Source organism: Lipotes vexillifer, unplaced genomic scaffold, assembly GCF_000442215.2.
Source record: "Lipotes vexillifer unplaced genomic scaffold, Lipotes_vexillifer_v1.1 scaffold395, whole genome shotgun sequence".
NCBI lineage: Eukaryota > Metazoa > Chordata > Mammalia > Artiodactyla > Lipotidae > Lipotes > Lipotes vexillifer.
In genome coordinates, this window is record NW_006797390.1 from 7,461,844 (window position 1) to 7,484,100 (window position 22,257).

The window sequence follows — 22,257 nt, forward strand, 5'->3', positions numbered from 1 at the left end:
AATGATAATTATATTGATATTAACTGCTATCTCCCCCCCCACCCCCCCATGAGAACTGAGCGTCCCAAGGACGGGTTTTTTTCCCTCTGTAGACCAGTTCACTACTACATGTCTGGCCTTGCAGTGGTACAACTGCCATGTAAATAGCAGATGATAGCAGTGTAAATATTAACACATATACATCCTATGTCTCAGACATTGCATTAAACACTTTGCATTATTATGTAATTTAATTCTTCCAACAAACCTCCTTGGGGATGGTTTACTAGTACTATTGTCTACACTTGAAAATAAAATGTCTGAAGCCCAGGATGGCTAGCCCATGATTACATATCTAGAAAATAACAGAGTTATTCTGTTATTCTGATTCCAGGTCCCCTGCTCATGTCAAAATTCTGTACTGAACTCATAAATGTCTAGTACAGTGTCAGTCTGTGACCTGAGGGCATTTAAACCTGGCTGTGTAAGTGCCAATGAGAAGGGGTAAATGTGTAATGTACCGGCTTAATAACTATATTCTATGGTGCACTGATAAAGAACTGTTGTGTGTCATTGTTCTGCACATGCATTTCATTCAGGTCTCAGAGAGGCCTTTCCTGCCCATCCATCTAAAACAGTCTTAGGTGTGCATACACTTTGCTTCTATCCCCTATGGTTTTATTTTTCTTCATGGCTTTTATCACAGCCTAACAGTGTTTATCTAAAGCCCCAATTAGAATATAAATTCTGTGGGTTGGGGGTTTTATTTGAGTTGTTCTTGGCTGTTTTCCTATTGCTTAGAGCCTGGCAGGTAATAGACACTCAGTCAGTGTTTGCGAGATGAATACACGAATACAGAGCTATAGGGAGTGAAACACAATGTTGCCTGTGGAAGAAATGCGCTCTGGAGTTGGGTCTGCTTGAGTTCAGATCCCAGCAATGTCATTTCCTAGCTGATACCTTGGGCAAGTTAATGAACTCTGAGCCTAAGCTGGTAATGAGGATTAAATGAGAAAAGTGCCTAAATCAGTTAGGAGCCAGTACTTATTAGGTATTGCCATTATTACCATTAACATCATTATGACATGCTTAGTAGTGAAATAAGTTGTCTGTTGTTCTATTCTTTTACCTAGCAACATTCAACAAATAGCAGTGTTTAAAATGTGTTTAATGAACTTAAAATAAAGCCAAGTTTTAAATGAGTGAAAATGAGCTCACATTTATTTATCATCTTGCTTCTTGCTAATCACCTTGCAAAGTGCTTTACATATACTATCTTATTTTAATCTTTTGTATTTTGATAAGTAGATAATACCTTCATTTTACAGGTGAGAAGATAGATTCAGAGGTTAAGCATTTTGCCCAAGGACATGAAGGAGAAATACTAATAGTAGGGTCAGAAATCAAGCATCTCTAACATAACACTAACACAAACCTTAAAATGTTTTCCTTTTCCTGTTTCTGTTTTGTAAACTTTTTTCCCTGATTTCAAGGGGAAAAAAATTTAGGGTACATGGGTAGCATAAATCTAAGATTGGTGTCACAGGTTTGAGCCCCTGTTTAACAGGGTTCATGATCCCTGTTCAAAAGAGAAAAACTTATCGTGAAGTTTTCTGCCATTGGCAATGAAAAGATCCAAATAAGAGTAGTAATGTACTTAGCACAATTTTTGTCTGCTATTAAAAGAATAGAAACTACGGTAAGCAGTGGCATCAGTTTTTTATATGGAGGATAGTGCATTTGAGATTGGAGCAGTACACAAGCTTTCATGTATCCAGAGAGTAATGAGCCTTGGGGAGTCATGAGGTCAGCTAATTTCCTTGGATAGAGCTAGTTGGATTTGGTAGGGAGTTTGAAGAGGCTTGTTTTCCAATGGGATCATAAGGTATGTTCAAATTCCTGTAAACTAATGGTTCATACCAGTAAGAATCTGGCTGAATCCAGCCTCATAACAACCAAGTTAGAAATAATGGGGATTTTTAATTACTTTGTTTGTGTAATTTGACTTTGTCACTGATTCCATTAGCCTTTGGATTGCAAGGTTTGAACATTCTGTCTGGGAATAACAGAATCAAAGCAGTTGGGGTGAAATTCCTTTTGGCTTTTATATAACAGATTGCATTTCACCCTACTTTTTTACAGAAACAAGTGAAGCTGATTCCTAATTATAGATAGGGTTTGAAAAGTTGGGGAAAACTTTGTATTTTTTTCTTTAGCAGTTGGATTTTTTTTGTGTGTGTGATATCCCAGAGATCTAAATCCACTGGAATTAGCTGAAATGATTCCTTTATAAATTTTATTCCTATTTCCATCCATTAAATTTAAATTATACACATAAGAGAAAACTTGGTGTATCATAGGGTGCATCTTAGGAACATTTTGGATGATTTTCAAAGTCATTCTATTACTGTCCTGTGATTTGATTAATATTAAAGGGTCTTAATCAGACCATTAATCTTAAACCAAACAGTTGGGTATCATTCCCAACATTTTTGGTTCTAAAAAACAATTGTGAAATCCCTATTTCAGAATTTCACAGAAAAGCTAGTTTTACTTATCCCAGCTGAATGTTGATCTATAATTCACACAGCATTAGACTACAGAATAAAAACTGATAGGATATAGAGAGATGGTTTCTACTGTGCTTAAGTAAATTATAATAGTATTGAGTTTCTTGGTATCTTGTAAATAATTTATATGCCAGAAGATTCATACAGATACTTTGTAGTTGCCGCCTTCTCTCTATGTGTGATTTGAGGTATACCTTGAAAGAAGGGTAGGACTCAGTTGACTGAAAAAGGGGGCAGTAGAAAGAATATTCTTGTGAAAATGTGCAATAAGTATTCAGTGAAAAAGTAACTAATTTGGCTGGACTTATTTGGGGGGGATAGGAGCAGAGAAGTAGGTAGAAGTTGACTTGTGAGGGCTTTTCACCCCAGATTAAGGAAATTAAAAGCACTATAATGTGGGCTAGAAGTAACACTGAACTAGACATTGTTGAATCTGGATTCTGGTTTTTGCTTTACCATTGACTAGGCCCTTACCCACTAGAATATAGGCTCTATCTGTTGTATTCTATCTGTTGTATTGCTGAAGGTAATGCAGTATATCTAGTAGGTGTCTTATACATACTAGACTAGACTGGACATGACACCTCGTAGATGCCAGTGAATTAATGAATTAATTCCATCTTTGACATGGCATTAATCTCTTTGATCTACAGTTTTCTCATTTGAACAAGTTGGGACTCTAACTCAGATTCTTTCTAGATCTGTGGTCATCTTGTAGGTGTGGAGAACTGTTAACCATATTTGAGTAATGTGTTGTGAGTTAAATGTCGTCAGATGATTGGAAATGGTTAAATGTCAGATGATTAGATGAAGCCAGATGATTGAGCTGGCCACAATGTAAAATACAAATTGGAGAGAATAGAAACAGTGAGACCCATCTTAAATTGGTCTAAGTTTAAAGAGGTGAGGTGTTGATAATCTGGATTTTGGTGGTCACAGTTGTTATGCAGAAGAAGCAATGATTTTGAGAAGTAACAAGCCAGTAAAAATCTCATTTTGTCCAACCAGAGATCTTTGGCTTTTGGAGGGGCAGTAGGAGTACTGGCAGCAGAACTATATACGAGCTGTTTTAAACATTTCTCATTGTTTAAAAAGCTCCTAGAGAATAATAGTACTTAAATATTGTGGGAGAAGAAGCATCCAAGAAGACTAAGGTTTCTGTTCTGGAAATAATGATACCATTGAAAGAAATGGAGGAAATCCAGAGAAAGGCACTGACTTGAAGAGAAGGAAGAAGTGGAGTTTAGACATATAAGCTGTTAACATGTATGCGAATGGTATTTTTATTGTATACATTGAAAACTTTTATTTTGATATATAAAAAAAGGCTCGTCTTCATAGATCTAGATATTTGTGCCTACATTATACCATTGTCCAAAAAAAGCTACCTCGTTTTTGGTTTTGTTTGTTGCACAGTAAAGTTTAAAAACCTACTCACGTGTTTATGTCTGATGGACCTCTCAAGCAGGGAGCGTGGTGCCCGTTTTCTGGCTCTTCTGTTTTCATTTAGCTTAGCATAGTCCTAAGCAGCTTTGGTCAGACACTTAAGTCAGAGGCATTGGTGGACCGCATTTTGCTGTATTTATGAGCGATAGCTGGCATCCTACACTGCCTACTTGGTGTACTTTGTAGTGACAAATTGTGTTGAGCAAGAGATCTGTGGCAACTACTTTGAGACAGCTTGTTAGAAATAATAGTCATTTCTAGCCTTTAGAGTAGAAATAATCCTACCAAATAACTTCTAAGCCCTTATCCTCCTGTTACTGAGTAATTAAAGCCTTAGTACCCACTGTCTTGATGGGGATTCAGGCTTACCAAATTACAAGGGATAGCACTTTGTTATGTTATCCATTATAATATTGCAATGAACAGTGCTTTTTCTACCATCTTTGTTAATGGCATGAAGAAAAACCTTTCCTTAATCACTAAAATCAAAGTAGTAGTCATTTGGCTCCATGAGATCTTCCTGGCAAATAGAAATGTCTTTAGGTAGATCTTCATACTGAGGCTTTTAATAATAGGAGGGAATGGAGAAGGATCAATTCTTACCACTTCTGGGTGGTAAGAAGCTGTTCACAGCTACTTAATTTTTTTTTAATGTACCATGAGACAGTGGTAAGGCAGTTTACCTTAATGTCACCACTTTTAAAATTAGGTTAACAAGAATTGTTATGCTCACTTTTCAAGTGAGTTTAAGGAATATGTCCCAGGTCACACAAACTTGGTGCATGAGAGGTTGAACTAGGAACTCATTCCCAGTATTGGGATTTCCTTGTCCAGTGTTCTTTTGGCTATATATTCTTAGTTTACATTTTGGTCATTGAATTCGTTCCCCATTTTCTTTTAAAGCATAGTTTCAACATGATTAAGGGGAAGGGGGTGTTTAGATAAACAGATTTCTGGTGTAGGTTTTGATGTCAAGGAGGCAGAACCTGTGGACATAATGGGTGGAGCTTCGAGCAAGTGAAAAAATCTTATTTTGCTTGTTTAGGGATCTGCTGCTGTTGGAGGAGAAGCAGGAGGAGGAGTAGCAGACTAAGTTTCCTTGCTGTTTGGCATGTAGTTTTGTTTAAAGGGCCGATCTAGAATAAGTACATTGTTGGCTCAGAGGAAACTTATGTCTGAGAGTTGGGGAAGCATGGCTGGTGTTAAACAAGGAACGAAACTTCAGCCTGATTTTGATGTCTGCCTTGCTTATGCTGTGGGCTAAGTTACTCTGTTAATTTACGTCTTATATATTTCCCCCCTCATTTTCCTCTAACTATAACAAGTCTATTTTGCCTTTTCTGATGGATTTTACAAAGAGAGATTTTTGCTCAGTGTTTGTCATCGTAAATTCTCATTGCTGCTGCTGTCCTCAAAAGGATTGTGTAAATGAGGTGGGTAAGAATTTCCAGTGTATACAAAAGGTATGTTGTAGCCATTTGATGATATGTGTGGAAAGTTTCAGTTAAAGTATTGAGAGTGTTTAGTTCAGAATGCTTTTTTAAAATAAGTTAGTTTTGTAGTTTAGTTAACTTACACAACATTTTGTATGAGGAGGAAGGAGACTTTTCTCAATTCTGAATGGTTAGGAAAAGTTTTGCTCTTATGAAAAGGAAAATGTTACCTTAACACATTTGAAACGTAAGTTTTTAAGAAGCAAGTGCTGACACTCTTTAAGAGCTAGAAGATTGAACCAGAGAATACTATATTATGACTCACTTATATTTTTATTATGACTCACTTTTATTATTCCAGCAGATAAGTTGCAAACTATAAGTATATAGAATTGACAGAAAAACTTAGTCTGTAAGATGCATGTATGTGTTTGGGATTTTTCTTAGTTTAAATAAAGCAACATATTTTATAAACATTTTTATCAACTCTTTTTTTAAAAAAATATCAACTCTCGGTGTGCCCTTGGAGAGTCCGATTGTTGTTATTGTTTTCTTTTTGTACTCCATTTAAGCCTGCACAAGAGTCACCTTTGTTTTTTTAAGAGAATATGTAACTTTATATAATCGCAAAAGTGTCTTAAATGAATGTACGTTAGCTGTTCAAGAAGTACTTTTGTTTAATGCAGAGAAACATGTTACTGTCCCATGTCAAAAAACATAATATGGCACTGCTGCCTAGAGAGAGATCCTGTGAATTACAACAGTAAGGAAGAATATTTCTAGAGCTGGCAGGTTGCTAGCTCTGGAAGGATGGAGTGACAGGGTGCGTGTCTTTAACTAACTTAATTTTTCTTATATGTAAAACATTAGCCCAATTTATCTGCCTTAGCACTTTTCTGTTTTGTATTTTTGAACCTCATTCAGAATAGGTGAGCAAAACTTGGCTTCTGCTGGTCAGAACAGGACTCTCTGGGGCTAAATCAGACAGTATAGAAAAGAGGTGACATTTGAAGGATTTTCAGACTCTAAGTTGATTATCTTTGTTGAAATACATAAATTAAAAGGAAAAAAGATGAAATATTATCATTAAAACATTTTCTCATCATTATTTTGTTCTGTCTGGTGCTTAAATCGTGTTTTAGAATAATCTTAAACCAACTTTTTAATTTTAAAAAATCATCAATTATAAAAAATAGAGTTCTCTTATCTCTCTTAATTTTTGAATTTTATTTTATTTTTTTATACAGCAGGTTCTTATTAATTATCCATTTTATACATATTAGAGTTCTCTTATCTCTTAAGAACAAGAAGCCTCTAAGTATGATGAGTGCTGTGTATTGAAACCTGTGCTTGTTTATTTTAAGCAGCTTTCCATCATGTGTCCCAGATGCATTTTCTGTAGGTCACTTTCAGGGTCATTGACATTTCATGCTCATTGTTACTTTTTTTTTTTTTTTTTTTTTTTTTTTTTGTCATTTTTAGGATATAATCCCTAGATATTCTTGCTTCTTTGCAAATGATTCAGAATACTTCTGTTAGATATTTTGATAATTCTGGTTTCTTGATGGTTGCTGAGATTTCTTCTTGTCTTTTTCATTATCTCAGTGGGTAATGTTTTAATACCAGCTGCTGGACTGTCTCCGTTTTATTGGCTGTCTTGGCACCTGCAACATTTTTTAAGGCAGCAGTGGCATCTGAATATGTTGTGTAGCATTGGTATGGAATTTTCTGTACCTAAATCTTGGCTATACGTTGAGAAAGCAGCTTAACCTAGCAGAGTCAACATGTTATATGATGCGTAGTTGCTGGTTTTGTCATTATGACCTTATATCTCATTTGTTCAACTAGCATTTCTACTTGCAAATAGGAATTCCTGTTTGTAAAGTCATGAATGTATGTATGTCTGCATAGGTAGGATTAACAAGAGGGTTATTTTTAAGGATAACCAAGGATGAAAGCAGGTTCACTGTGGATCTTGGTGATTATTTTTCGAAGAGAACCCTTTGCTTCCTTTTAACTGTAAACTTTATTATCTTTGGTGATGGCCTTTGAAGTCAGAGGTGTGCCTTAGGTCAGCAAACTTAATGATTCAAAGAGATGTCAACCTAGATAATCACGTATGATTCTAGTTCCCATTAATATAGTTGGACAGGTATTATCCCCATTTGCTAGAGAGGGACTCTGAAGCTCAGAGCTGCTTCTGCTTGTCCAGTTCACAGTGATTTCAAGTCTTCTGTTACATCCTTTGATCTTTCCAATATGCCTATGCTAAATTGAAACAGAAGAGTCTTTTAATATAGTCAGTATAGGTGTGATTTATTAACTCAGTATGTAGAGTTTTATTGCCAGAAGGCTAAAACTACATTCCTCTAAAGTGTATGTGTTTATGGAAGTAGGAACGTTTTCTCTAGCCATAGTCTGTATCCTCTTTTAATTACTTCCCTGTAACATATGGAATGTCTTTACATGCAAAGGCCAACTGTGTATTAATGTCCAATTTTAGCAAAGAACAGTCCTTCAGATAATTTCCTGCCAATAGTGAATGTTCTAAGAACTTAATGTATGGTATTCTAGATTGTTTTTCCCATTATACTTATAAGTAGCATCTTAAAAGTTTGCTTTTATACACTTTTACATGTTTATTGTAGAAAAACAAAATCCCCAGTGTTTCTACTACCAGAGAACTTTTAGTGAGTATCATCCTTTTTTTCCTTAAAACAGTTCCTGTTTTCTTTAGCTTTAATTTGAAATACCATACCAGCTTGCTCAGTTAAAGCATTCTTTTGCTTCAGCAGCATTATTTTTTGTTTTCATTAGAATGATTATGTGAAGACAAAGACTAGTTGGAAAACTTAGCTGGCCTTGAAAAATAAAAAGATAGAGGAAAATACAAATACTTACCTTTGTAGTCATTACTTAGAAACAAACATTTTAAATACATGGATTTTTAACTTTAGGGACAGCCTAATTAGACAGTTTCGTGTCGTGGAAAGTTAGCCCTAGAGGGAGACTCCTCCAAATCAGGACTTTTTAAAACAAAATTGATTGATTAATTGATTATTTATTTTTGGCTGTGTTGGGTCTTTGTTGCTGTGTGCAGGCTTTCTCTAGTTGTGGTGAGCGGGGGCTACTCTTTGTTGCAGTGCGTGGGCTTCTCATTGTGGTGGCTTCTCTTGTTGCAGAGCACGGGCTGTAGGCGTGCAGGCTCTGTAGTTGTGGCTCGCGGGCTCTAGAGCGCAGGCTCAGTAGTTGTGGTACATGGGCTTAGTTGCTCCGCAGCATGTGGGATCTTCCCGGACCAGGGCTCGAACCCGTGTCCCCTGCATTGGCAGGCGGATTCTTAACCACTGCGCCACCAGGGAAGTCCCTTCCGCTTTTTAAATTAATTAATTAATTTATTTATTTATCTTTAGGACTTTTGAATAATGTAGTGAGTAATTGATGAGAATTATCTCACCACAACTCTAGTATTTAAAGACTTTAGAGCTAACCATTTGATATATTTCATTTCAATCTGTGAGAGATTACACACATTTCTATGATTTATCAAATTATATCACTAATTCTAATATATATCATCACTGAGACAGTAGCTGGTTATAATTTATAGTATATTCTAACTTTTCTAGTCCTGTCTCCCGTTTCCTACTCCCTGTGTGTTATGTGGTTATAGACTTACAGTGCCACTTGCGCAGTATCTCGGTGTTGCTACTTCAAATCAATCCATGTGGTTACTTAGATGAGGCAAGAATAGATAATGAGATGTTTTTCTCCATACCACCTCTCAGACAGGAGTAGTTTGTTATTCGTCTTTCTTATATATATTTTCCACACACCACTGAAATTTTATTTGCAAAAAAATTTACACTTTGTGAAGATTCTGAAATACTACTGTGATACTGTTTAGTATTGAATTTTCTTCAGAGATTAATTGGAGAGCTTGTCTTTCATATGGGTCTGGTGTATCACTTGTGATTTTATGTTTCATATGTACAAGACAGTTTGCTCTTCAGTTATCCAGTTATCCAGTTATGCCAAACCAACCCAAAGTCTTAACTTCTGGTTGAGGTTGTTAAGGTATACCACTATAATAATAGAATACTTGCCAAACTGAGCATGCGAATTCATGCCCATAAATGTTATGTTGATTAATGTGTTAGGGAACGAGGTTGAACAGAAGATCTTCTAACCAATTAGAACATTTGGCCTTCTTTTTAGCCAGTAACTTCCATTACCTGAAACACAGCAAAAGATGTTAACAACAGCCTAAATTTTTCGCTAGCCGTATGAAGCCATGGAAGTGAGTGACTCCACTACCTTAACTATTCCCTGTTGTTATCTCGTAGGGGCTAAATTGCCACTTCCGAGCTCTGATCCTGCATGGACTAGATCCTGCAGGCAAATCAGAAAAAAGCCAGGATGGTAAGAAGGAATCTAGTAGAACCTTAAGAGGCAAGTAAAAATAAAGTTCAAAGCCTCTGTCTTCGTTAACCTGTTTCTGTTGCTATTTTTATGATTTTCAGGGGGTGAAGCCAGCCAGTTTTGACAAAGTAGCAATTCCTGAAGTGAAGGAAATTATTGAAGGATGCATACGGCAAAACAAAGATGAAAGGTAAGTTGCCTCTTTTGATCTGGGTATTGCTTAAACAAAAACTTCAAGTGTAATAGGCTCTCGATAGAACACTCAGTCTAAGGTGTATTTAATACTTTACTTGTGATTAGTTTCTCTGTTTATGTCTTGTAATATCTTTTTTTTTTTTTTGCGGTATGCGGGCCTGTCTCTGTCGTGGCCTCTCCCGTTGCGGAGCACGGGCTCCAGACGCGCAGGCTCAGCGGCCATGGCTCACGGGCCCAGCCGCTCCGCGGCACGTGGGATCTTCCCGGACCGGGGCACGAACCCGTGTCCACTGCATCGGCAGGCAGACTCTCAACCACTGCGCCACCAGGGAAGCCCTGTCTTGTAATATCTTTAAAAGTAGAGTTCTGTCCATTGAAGGTAGTATTCACATTTGGTATACTGAAATGTTGTAAGAATGTGGTTTGATAGAGTTTAATTAAACCAAAACCACCTTAAACATAGCTGCTGCATTCAGTAAGAACTACTTACAGCATCAACATGATTTGTAAAACTCAGTAGGGTTCTGTCCTTAACGCAGCAGATCTGTTCCTTAGTCCTCTACCCATTGAATTCTAAAAGATGAAATAAAATATTGGCTCTTTAAAATCAACTCAGCTGTGCAAGTCTTGATTTGCTGTTACTATGCCAGAACTGAAGAAGAGCAAAATGTCAAAATTCCTTTGAGTTAAAGGAGACGACTTCACCCAGAGCTTGGGAGGAGATCTGGCTTAGTCATTTATGCTTGCAGAGGACTCTTCTCAGAGGAGGGGCAAGTATCTGATCTGCCATATAGCTGATTCATCACCCGTTAGGCATGGCAAAGGTCCAGTGTCTGTTTTTGCAAAATAGTCTACTTTCACCATCCCCCCTCACCCTCCAAAGAAGAAAAAGTAGACCAGGTAGTGCAGATAGACATTGTAAATTGAGCATAACCTACCTCCTGAAGAATGCGAGTGATCAGGTACATCAACCAAATTAAAGAATTCCATATCTTCACTTCTCCAGTCTCATATTCTTTCCACAACTATGTTATTTGGAAGAACTTAACATCATGATCTTTAAGGCTTTTTAGTAGAAATTTAGTTGGGTTTCTATTTTCATATACACTGATTAAAAAGGAGAGTCTTTAATCTCTTTAAGAACTTTTTTTAAAAACTATAAATAAAGGAATATTTGTCTCCAGTCTTAGACTCTTGTGTTACTCTTGTTTCTTTACTGGATGGAACAGTTTACTAGATTACTGGTATTTTGAGACCATTTATCTAGAGAAAATTGTTCCACAGTCAGACTTCTGCTTGCCTACTACACAAGGTGTTGAACAAAGAATTGAGAGGATATATTGGAGTAAATAAAGGTTGCTGTAGTAGAAGGTAATGTACTAGAAATAAAAAGGTTTTCGAGTTTTGATTCCACCATTTATGACTTTTATAACTGTGAGCAAGATTGTCAGTCTCTCTGAGGATCCATTTTCTAATAATCAGGAAATGATATTTCATTGGGTGTTGGTCAAGGATCAGATGAGATCATGCATACGAGATTTTTTGTTAACTATAAGCACTATGTAAATGATTATGTGATATTTTGAAGCTATGGTATTCTATGTATTACTCGCTATTATTAGTACACCATTAACTAAGATGAGATTAGATCATAAGATTTTAAAAGTATCACTTTGAGCTCTTATTCATAAATGAGATTGTTCTGATGCTCTGTAGCTTGAATAAAACTATAATCACTGTTCAAATGGAGCAATGTAGAATGAGTTACAGCATTTCCCTTGTTCTTCTTTTTGCAGAGTCTGTTTCCATTATTCCAATAACAGTCATCAGCCATACTTGAAAAGTATCTTTTAAATCTAATGGCATTTTGTTTTTTGTTTCTTTCCCCTCTCTTTTTAAGATACTCTATCAAAGACCTTTTGAACCATGCCTTCTTCCAGGAGGAAACAGGGGTACGGGTAGAATTAGCAGAAGAAGATGATGGCGAAAAGATAGCCATTAAATTATGGCTACGTATTGAAGATATTAAGAAATTAAAGGGGAAATACAAAGACAATGAAGCTATTGAGTTTTCCTTTGACTTGGAGAGAGATGTGCCAGAAGAGGTTGCTCAAGAAATGGTAAATTAACACTAACCAGCCATTTAAAAATTGATGTAGACTTATATACATTGATGCTGTTGAGCAGAAAAGCAGTTTATGAAGCAGTGTGTATGGCATATTCCACTGATATAAAATTGTGTTGATTAATGGCCCTAAAAGCTATTTTTATTTTAAGAGACATGTACAGACATAGATACATGTATTTTAGGAGATGTTTATAGACATAGATACGTATAAGGATGGATGGACGGACAGACAGGCAGGCGGGCAGACAGACATACAGAAAGAGAGAGAGAACAAACCAGAAAGCATTCTGAAGTAATTTTGAAAGTCTGTAAGGTTGACTGACTCCTAATTAGTATAACTAGAATGACAAGGTATGTTTTCTAAATACTGATACAGTAGCCTTTGATCAGTCATCTGGATAAACCCTATAAATAGATCTCACACATTGTTTTTACTTCAAAGGGAGTTTTCAAGATCAATTATTAGTAGGCAGCCCTTGGTGAATCATTTTTGAAGTATGTCTAAAAGATCACTGTTCAAAAAGGAAACTCCACCCATCTTAGGCTTGCCATGGTGCCTAAATAGCCATTTACTGTGCAAAGATACTCACAGACTGTCTCTGCTAGAATGTGTTAGAACCATTCAGTACTGCTTACCTCTGAGAAGGGGTCAGGTATGAAAGAGGTACTTATTTTTAATTGTCAGGTTTTTATACTGTTTGAGGTTTTTATTTTTAACCTTCATATATTTACCACAGTTGTCTTATCTGGTTAAGTGGTTGTCTAGTGAAAGGAAGTAAAAGCAACACAGGTCAATATTAATATTGATGGTTACATGTGAGCAGGAAATAGAGTGAATATAATAGAATGAGCCTTTTGGTTTAAAAACTTTGATGTTGGGACTTCCCTGGTGGTGCAGTGGTTAAGAATCTGCCCTCCAATGCAGGGGACTCGGGTTCGATCCCTGGTCAGGGAACTAGATCCCACATGCATGCCACAACTAAAGAGCACCCATGCTGCAACTAAGACCTGGTACAACCAAGATAAATTAAATAAATAAAAATTTAAAATAAAAATAAATAAATAAAAACTTTGGTGTCTAGGTTCCCCATTGTTTTGTTGTTATAGTTAGTGAAGGTTACATGTACCCCATAAGTTTCTACAAAGATAATAACACCCACCCCATGAGTATCTCAGAATATGGTGGCGAAGCGCGTAATGCCGACCAGTAATTTCACAGTTTGGTTAAGACCAGTCCTTAGAGAGTTCTTTCTTCCCCCTCTTCTCTACTTTTCTCCCCAAAAGTACCTTTTTTGTGTTTGGTTTGTTTTCTTTTGATATCCTGTTGCTTCCTAATGTACCCTTTTATCCTTCAGGTAGACTCTGGGTATGTCTGTGAAGGTGATCACAAGACCATGGCAAAAGCCATCAAAGATAGAGTGTCATTAATTAAGAGAAAGCGAGAACAGCGTCAGTTGGTGCGGGAGGAGCAAGAAAAAAGAAAGCAGGAAGAGAGCAGCCTCAAACAGCAGGGGGAGCAGCAGTCCACTGCTTCCCAGGCAGGAGCCCAGCAGCCCCCTTCGACGTGCACTGGCGGACCTGCGGCCTCTACCACTTCAGCTTCTGTTTCCACACAAGTAGAGCCGGAGGAGCCCGAGGCAGATCAGCACCAACAGCTGCAGCACCAGCCACCTGGTGTGTCTGTGTTGTGTGAGTCCTGGGGGAAGCGCGCAGGGTTGCTAAAGATACTCCTAGTTGACTTTTTATCTTCGCAGTCATCATTTCGCACTGACCTCTTGGTTTTGAAGTAGAAATCTAATGTGTAAATAAGAAGTTTGAAATGGTTGCCATCTACCTTTCTTACGTCCATAGCTAATAAGAGTATGGATGGGACAGTGAGGAAATAGGATTAGGATATAAAACAATTTTACAGGTTCCAACATCTTGAAAGTTCTAATTTGTAGATCTCTACTTTTTATAATTCCTTAAAATATAATTAGTACTGAAAAATAACAAGTTTATCTTAGCTGCTTATTTTTGAACCCACTAATCCGGTTCAGCTTTTTTAGCAAAGCTGAATAACGTATAAACTAGAAACTAATGAGACTGCTAATCAGTATTTTGAACTACCTTCTTAATACTAAGAACCCACTGGTCTCCACAGTTAAGACTTTGGAAGCTGTCAAACTTCAGGCTGACTAATAACATTCTGTTTTATTCCCCTTGTTCTTCAGGTGGGAAAATACTGCGATAGTCAGGGAATTTTTTTTTTTTTTTAAGACAGAACTTTTTTCTGTATGGATCCCTCATTTAAACATGGAAATCTACTTAGTAAAATTAGTATTTATTTTTTATTTAGTTCAGGTCTGTGCAAAGAAAAAACCAATTAACCCTAAAATCAGGGGTTTGTGAGGGGAAAATGTGAACCTTCTTTTCATGATTTGTCTCTTTGTCTTGTTTTTTGGCAATTTATTTCTCCTTCAGCTGACGGGACGGTTGACAGTGGTCAGGGATCTTCTGTCTTCACAGAGTCTCGAGTGAGCAGCCAACAGACAGTTTCATATGGTTCCCAGCATGAGCAGGCACATTCCACTGGCACCCTCCCAGGGCACACAGCATCTGTTGTCCAAGCACAGGCTCAGCCCCATGGGGTATATCCACCCTCAAGTATGGTGAGTAGCCGTGCAAGAGAGTGTAAGCCTATAATGTGTTCAGTTCAGACTCTTCTGCCAAATTAGTAACAGCGTGAGTCCAGAGTAAAAAATACAAATGGCGCATTACCAAAGGAGGCAGATTTATCATAGAGTATAATCGGAGTCATTCAGGCAGGGGAGGATACCTACATTAATGTGTGAAGACACTGTTTACAAGATTTAAACTGATCTGCGTTTGGTTAAAGATAATGCTCTCTTTCGCCCTTCAGTGTAGAAACTGTTCCACGCAGTGTAAGACGGGCACACAAGTGGTTTGGGGGTGGGGGCAAGGAGAGTTTTTCAGAAGTTACTTAAAAGAATTACTGAGTGTTTTCTGTAAGGTGTCTTAATGTATAAAACACAGGTAAGACTTTAGGCCATGATAGAATGCTGCATGTGAGTACTCTGTAGTGAAGGAATGACCATTTAATTTAGCGCTGTGTTCAATCATCAGTTGCTGTGTGTGTTCTTGCCTTAAAGTCTGTGTTGGACGCGAGTTCCTTCCCCAGTATATGTGTTCATTTGCTTTTTCCCTTTATTTTGGTATCTGTTTTATGACTGATTTATTTTCAGCATCAACTTATAGAAATTATATCCTGAAATATCTTATACATTTATATCTATGCATATATACACATACATACACACATACACACACATTATTACCCATGTTTTACATTAGCCACTCTTGCTTCTCATATAGAGAATGTTCAAATAGATCATTAGATAATACCCTATTTCTTATGTTGACCCTCCGTGAAGTCTTCAGAGGTGAATAAGATGCATTTTCTGCCTCAGGAAGGAACTGAGAATTACTGGTCACTGTAGGGCCCTTGTTTAGTGAGATCTTTAGGCAGATAGATTGTCCCTCTTTCTCAGAAAGCTTTTAATCTGAATTCGTGGAACTCTTGCTCTTCATTAAGTGAAACTCTATCTTTTTCTGGTAAGAAAATACTTCTGCTTGTTGTGGTCTCTTATCCTGCAGCTTGGAATAAAAGATGTTTGGCTAGGTCTCAAGATGGATGGCCACAGTAACAGAAAGAAAACTTCCAATGTACTAATGTTCTAACAACCTACTTCTCTAACCTTTAAAATAAGTAGATAGGGTAGAAGAGCTTTATACAGACTGTACAGGTGTATTTCTGTGATCTAACAAATACTATTGGTCAGCACTTCTTGTCACTTTCTACTCTTGTTGATTTCTTCTGGCTCATCATAACTATAGGTTTTTTTAAACTATTTTTAATCTCTTGGCTTCCCTCATCACAGGGTTTATGAACTTTGGGTCTCTGTTTTAGAAAAGGAAATGGACTGATCATTTATGAAGATGTTAAATATTTGCGCCACAAATATAGCTACATTTGATGCTCTAAAAGCAGACTTTAATGAAATATGACAGTCTTCTTGCCTTTTAATGACAATATTCTGTGGAAGTATTATGAAGAGTTATTAAATATTGAGGATTTTTCAAAACTTTTATAATTATTCCTTTCTAATTCCAGAAAGAATTTACTGTGGCTTGCAACAGTATGTATCAATTATAAGTGGAATTAAGAATAAAAGAGAAGCAAGAGTGGGAAAAAAAGAAAATATAATCAGTTACACAGTTCACAGTATCTAAAAGGAAATAACAAATTTGCTCAGGACAGCCTTGCAGCGTTAGATTTACTGCTTTGTAGCTATATTAAAACCTTTATGTTAAGGTGCTTCAGACTTTCTAATTTTGTAAACCAAAGTTGAACCTCTGATGTGGCTGAAAAAAATTTAATGTTACTCTTTAGAGATTCACATTTCAGATATTTTTCCATTGACTACTTTAATAAAAATACAGAATGTTTCCTGTATCTATTATGAATTATGTCTAGAAAGCTAATGCTCTTCCTAGTAGGAAATGACTTTTTAACTTATAGATAAAGATAGGCAAGTGTAATAAGTAAAATACTGTGAGCCAACAACTTTTTTGTCTAATGCCTTCTGAAATAGAGCTGAGAAATCCTTTATGTCTGAGGTTTCCAGAGCTCCTGCAAAGCGATCCAGGCTTAAAATCTTCTACATCTTATAATGTACGTGAAACTAATAGAATTCATTCTTGTTTAATCTTAATAAGTTTGCAGAAACTGCAAGCCACCATTCATCGTTTTCCCTGTCTGTTCTGCTGCCTCAGTCAGTCGGTCATTCTTACTCGCACACTCGTAACAATTAATGTTATTGCAGAATGTTTAGGAAGATACTTGGTTATTGTTGTGGTTGTTCATACGTGACCAACAGTGCAGAGAGAATAGTTACGATCTGCCAAGTGTGCTTTGCGGGATTCCGTCTCTCCTCAAACAATTGGCTTTGTGGAATTGAGGAGGATGGAACATTTCTTTACGTCAAGTATGCCCTGTTACCATTGTACCTTTGGTTATCCTGTTTTCAGAGTGCTGTGTTTTTCATGTGTGTGTGTTTTATGTTTAGCCTCGTCGTGGCCGTAGCATGTCAGTTTGTGTCCCCCATCTTTCTCCTGTTCCCTCTCTGTCCCGCATCTCTCCCAGTGCTCCTTCCACCCCCCCACCAGTGCTGTCTGCACCTCCTTCTCCTTCCCTCCTTCGGACTGCCCCCGAGGACACCCCTGCCGAAAAGCTTTCTAAAGCATTGGAGAGTGTCCTGCCTATGCACTCTGCCTTTCAGCGCAAGCACCGACGCTCCAGCCTGCCTTCCCTCTTTGTCAGTACTGTATGTAACATAAACTTCCTGACAAAACTTATTACCAGTGAATACATCCAGGCATCAAGAATTTTAATACAAATTAAGTAAAGAACAGGGCTAGACTTACTAATATATTATGCTTTTACGTTACCAGTTTTTCCTATGGTTTCCCATAACTTTTTGTTATGTAAGGTTTTAAGGGGGAGAAAAGCAAGGGGGTCATGAGAGAGAATGCTTCTAACACCCTTGGCATCTATCAGCGGGGAGCCATAAAATTGAGCTTTTGTTATATTCTCCTATCCCCCACCAACATATTCAGATCCTTGCATTTTCATATCTTAGCAAAGAATGTGTGTATTATTTAATTTTAAACTCGTTGGCTTAATCAAAAGCAAATTTTCTCTTTATCAGACATTACCCAAACATGTTTTCTCCTCACTTTATTCCAAAGAGAGACTAATGACAGTGGATGAGTCCATTTTTTTCCAATAGTGAGTGAAGAATAATTGAAGAGGGAAAGTTGCTTTTAATTTGTTAGCTGTTTAAAATGAGGTGTCAACAGACTAAAAGGCCCCACATAATGTTCCCTCTTGGAAATTTTTTTTCTTTGAATAAGGTGGGATCTTGACTCTAGTGGAATATATTAGATACACATATAGTACATGTGATTTTCTTTGGCCCCATTAATGTCTATGGAAGGTCTATCTTTCAGAGTTGTTTTAAACACTGTGGTACTTTGCTACTGCTTTTCCAGATAGAGAATTTAGTTAACATTCTGATCTAGCAACCCCCAAATCTTGAGATTTTTTACCTAGGAGAATGACTAATTGTATAGTGTTTTATGGCTTTGGGATGCTCCTTGAATAAACAACAGTAAAATGGAGCATATTCTGAGTGAAAACAGAAACCTCCTTTTAGCTGTTGTGAAGAAGTTAACGGTGGAGCCATTTTGCCTGTTTGATGGGGGGTCTTCCTTATGGAAAGAATGAAACTGATCTACCCTTTTAAAAAAAGAGTCTGTGAAAGTGAATTATTACAGTGTGTACTGTTTGCATTTGACAAGGTACGATTCTAACTTTAGAGTTTTTAATCTAGAACTGCCTCTGTGACAAAAAGTGCTGTTAAATCAAGTTGGCTCTTATTTAAATTATCCTTTTCACCTGTTTTGAACATCAAATTAGTCAACACAACTAGAATCAGAAAAGTGGACATTCCGTGATTTGGCATCTGTAACGTGTTTCATGGAGTAAAATTAACTGCATTTGGTTTGGGGCAGACAGGGGAAAGACATGACAGTCACTGGCCAAGTGGTGTATATTTTACTATACACCAAAAGTCTCTTCTGATTTCTAGTCAGAAGACATACTGTTAGTTGATCAGAAATGAACCCTTGGAGCCTCTAACACACCAGCAGACAATAAGGCTTCAGAGTAGGAAGACGTGGTACAGTTACAAGTGAACATACAAATTGTAGGTAAAAGCAGAATAATCACTTAGAAGGTTAAATTCTTCCATTTCCTTTGAGAGGGGAAAGTTGTGGAAAAGCAGCTCTTATCTAATGCAAAGAGTTCCACAGAATAATTTTATTGACCCTGGATGTATTTAATGGATTTTTACTACGCACATAATTTCCAAAAGCATTGTTATTTCTTTATTAATTATAAATTTGGTGTAACTGTTTCGTAGCATTACACAGAGTTACCCAATTGTGCATGTCAATGTAATTTCACATATGAATGTATGAATTACTTGTCTTATTCATGTTGATACAGCCTCAGTCCATGGCGCATCCGTGTGGGGGGACCCCAACATACCCAGAATCACAGATATTTTTCCCAACTATTCATGAACGTCCAGTTTCTTTTTCACCACCTCCCACCTGTCCACCGAAGGTGGCCATTTCCCAGCGGCGTAAGAGCACCTCCTTCCTGGAAGCCCAAACTCACCACTTCCAACCCCTGCTGAGGACTGTTGGCCAAAATCTTCTTCCACCTGGTGGCAGCCCAACTAACTGGACACCAGAGGCTGTAGTTATGTTGGGAACTGCAGCCAGTAGAGTCACTGGAGAGCCATGTGAGATACAGGTCCAACCTATGTTTGAACCAACTCAAGTTTACAGTGACTATAGACCTGGACTAGTACTTCCGGAAGAAGCTCACTACTTTATTCCTCAGGAAGCAGTGTATCTAGCTGGGGTACAATACCAGGCCCAGGTGGCAGAACAGTTTGAGGGCATTCCATACAACTCACCAGTCCTGTCAAGTCCTATGAGACAGACACCTGAACAGAAGCCAGGGCAAGGGGGCCCTACCTCAAGTTCTGTCTTTGAATTTCCATCCGGACAGGCTTTCGTGGTAGGACACCTCCAGAATTTAAGATTAGATTCTGGACTGAGCCCAGGATCTCCCCTCTCTAGCATTTCTGCACCTATCAGTACAGATGCTACAGGCTTGAAATTTCACCCTGTCTTTGTTCCTCATTCTGCACCTGCTGTGTTAACTCATAACAATGAGAGCAGAAGCAATTGTGTATTTGAGTTTCACGCTTGTACTCCGCGCTCCTCGTCAGGAGAAGGGGGAGGAGGAGTTTTGCCTCAGCGCATTTACCAAAATCGACAGGTTGCTGTGGACTTGAATCAGGAAGAACCACCTCCTCAATCCACAGGATTACACGGCCGCCTGCAGCCTGTGACTGAAGAACAGCATGATTTCCAGGCCCCAGAACTGACCGTCTCTGTGGTAGAGCCCACCGGACAGAGCTGGCCCATAGGAAGCCCAGAATATTCCAGTGATTCCTCACAAATCACTTCTTCAGACCCCAGTGATTTTCAATCACCTCCCCCTACAGGGGGAGCAGCTGCACCTTTTGGCTCTGACGTCTCATTACCCTTTATCCGTCTGCCTCAGACAGTGTCACAAGAATCCCCACTTTTCTTCTGTTTCCCCCAAGGAGCCACATCTCCGCAGGTTTTATCTGCCTCATTTTCTTCAGGAGGATCTGCACTCCAACCACAGGTTATAGGAAAACTTCCACGGTTCTTTTACACTACCCTACTGTGCACCATTACGTTTAAGTTTTCTATCCCTCCTTTCCATTCCTGAGGGATATTGTTTAATTTTATTATGGGGTTTCTCCATTGCGGGGGGTGATTTTAAACTACTTGTATTTAAGAGCAAAATATTTGACAGAAGCGGCCCGATTTACCTATAACATGTGTACACCCTTGGAAAAGAGAGCACAAAAACTAGAATTTTAGTTACTCATCAAAATCAGTTACTTCTGTCCATATGTAGAGTGGACAGTTTTCAGCTATTAGTGAACACATAAATGTCTGTAAAGTTGACTGAGCATTGATTATTTACAAATATTAATGTGAAGTATTTCTTTCTCCCTAGAAACAAACATGGCTAGTTTTTTAAAAAAATAGAGAAGATAACATTTCTTTTCCTGTAAAATGCAAAGAATGAAAAATAAGGAATCTTTTTTTTTAAGTAGTGTTAGGAATATACAGAGTTTTCATTAGTATGGAAGGATCTTAAAAGAGAGGAAACATCTTAGGAATTTGTCTTAACAAATGAGGATGCCTTTTAAAAATGGCATTAGTCAGGGCTTCCCTGGTGGCGCAGTGGTTGAGAGTCCGCCTGCCGATGCAGGGGACACGGGTTCGTGCCCCGGTCTGGGAAGATCCCACATGCCACGGAGCGGCTAGGCCTCACTGAGCCATGGCCGCTGAGCCTGCGCGTCCGGAGCCTGCGCTCCGCAACGGGAGAGGCCACAGCAGTGAGAGGCCCGCGTACCGCAAAAAAAAAAAAAAAGGCATTAGTCAAACAGGTCACTGTGTATTATATGTTCAAATAAAATGTTAATCCACAAAATTGACTGATTCTAATTTTTAGCAACTAAGTTAGAATCTAGTGTGGGTGATGGAGGTTTTTTTGTTTTGTTTTAGGGATTTGTGGTACATGTTGCAAGGTAAAGACCATTAGATACCTCAGTTCTTAGATTTTTCCTCAACAAATTTAGATTTTGTTGTTTATGAATATGAGCATATGCACACTCCTGCAAATAAAGGCAAAGTGATGGATGTAATAGCATTCAAGAAGTGGAGTCAGTATTGACTATTTCATATATAATTCCTGTGATACATTTTGTCAAATGTATAAGTCTTATAAAATTTGTGTAGGAGACTATGCAGTTAAATAGGAAACTTGGCAATTATATATTCAAGATATCATTTAGATGTTTTAAATATCACACTCTTTTATAAAGAACTATATGTTCTTCTTTGTACTTTCTTGCTATGTTCTTCCCCCATCAGGGGCATAAATAACCCCAAAAATATACATAAAGCATAAGTTACTTAGAGCAGTACTAAGAAGCAAAAAGATCTAGAAACTTGAAAATCTGTACTGTGTGTACATGCGGTATGGTACGCTCACATTAACACACTTGTTGCCAGCCCATACTGTGAACGTGTATGCACTGCCAGCCTTGCTCCTTTAAACTTTCCAAAATGAAATTTCAAACATCAGGTAGTTTACAGAAAAGGTGCAGAAAGAAACTATACTCACAGTGGTTAAGATGCAGTAGAATGATGTTCTATCCAAGTTAGCTTCAGAGAAGCCCCTCTAAACTGAAATGAAACAGCAAAGGTGGGCCTTTTCGTTTTCTTAGCTCCCCTATTATCAAGTCCTGCATTCATTTCTCACCTTCTAATTTATTTT

The 22,257-nt window shown here is 37.8% G+C and overlaps 1 protein-coding gene across 3 annotated transcripts in view; it reads left to right on the forward strand.

Moving 5' to 3' along the window:
- Nucleotides 1-22,257, forward strand: part of WNK1 (WNK lysine deficient protein kinase 1) — a 135,398-nt gene that overhangs the window by 79,048 nt on the left and 34,093 nt on the right. For 2 of the 3 annotated variants that reach the window (XM_007469473.1, XM_007469474.1), the window contains exons 5-8: nucleotides 9,952-10,040; nucleotides 11,946-12,165; nucleotides 13,529-13,862; nucleotides 14,637-14,824. In XM_007469473.1, coding sequence (XP_007469535.1) covers nucleotides 9,952-10,040; nucleotides 11,946-12,165; nucleotides 13,529-13,862; nucleotides 14,637-14,824 — 831 coding nt within the window. Of the gene's footprint in view, nucleotides 1-9,951; nucleotides 10,041-11,945; nucleotides 12,166-13,528; nucleotides 13,863-14,636; nucleotides 14,825-19,305; nucleotides 20,548-22,257 lie in introns of all 3 variants that reach the window. The other variant, XM_007469472.1, reaches the window with a different exon arrangement.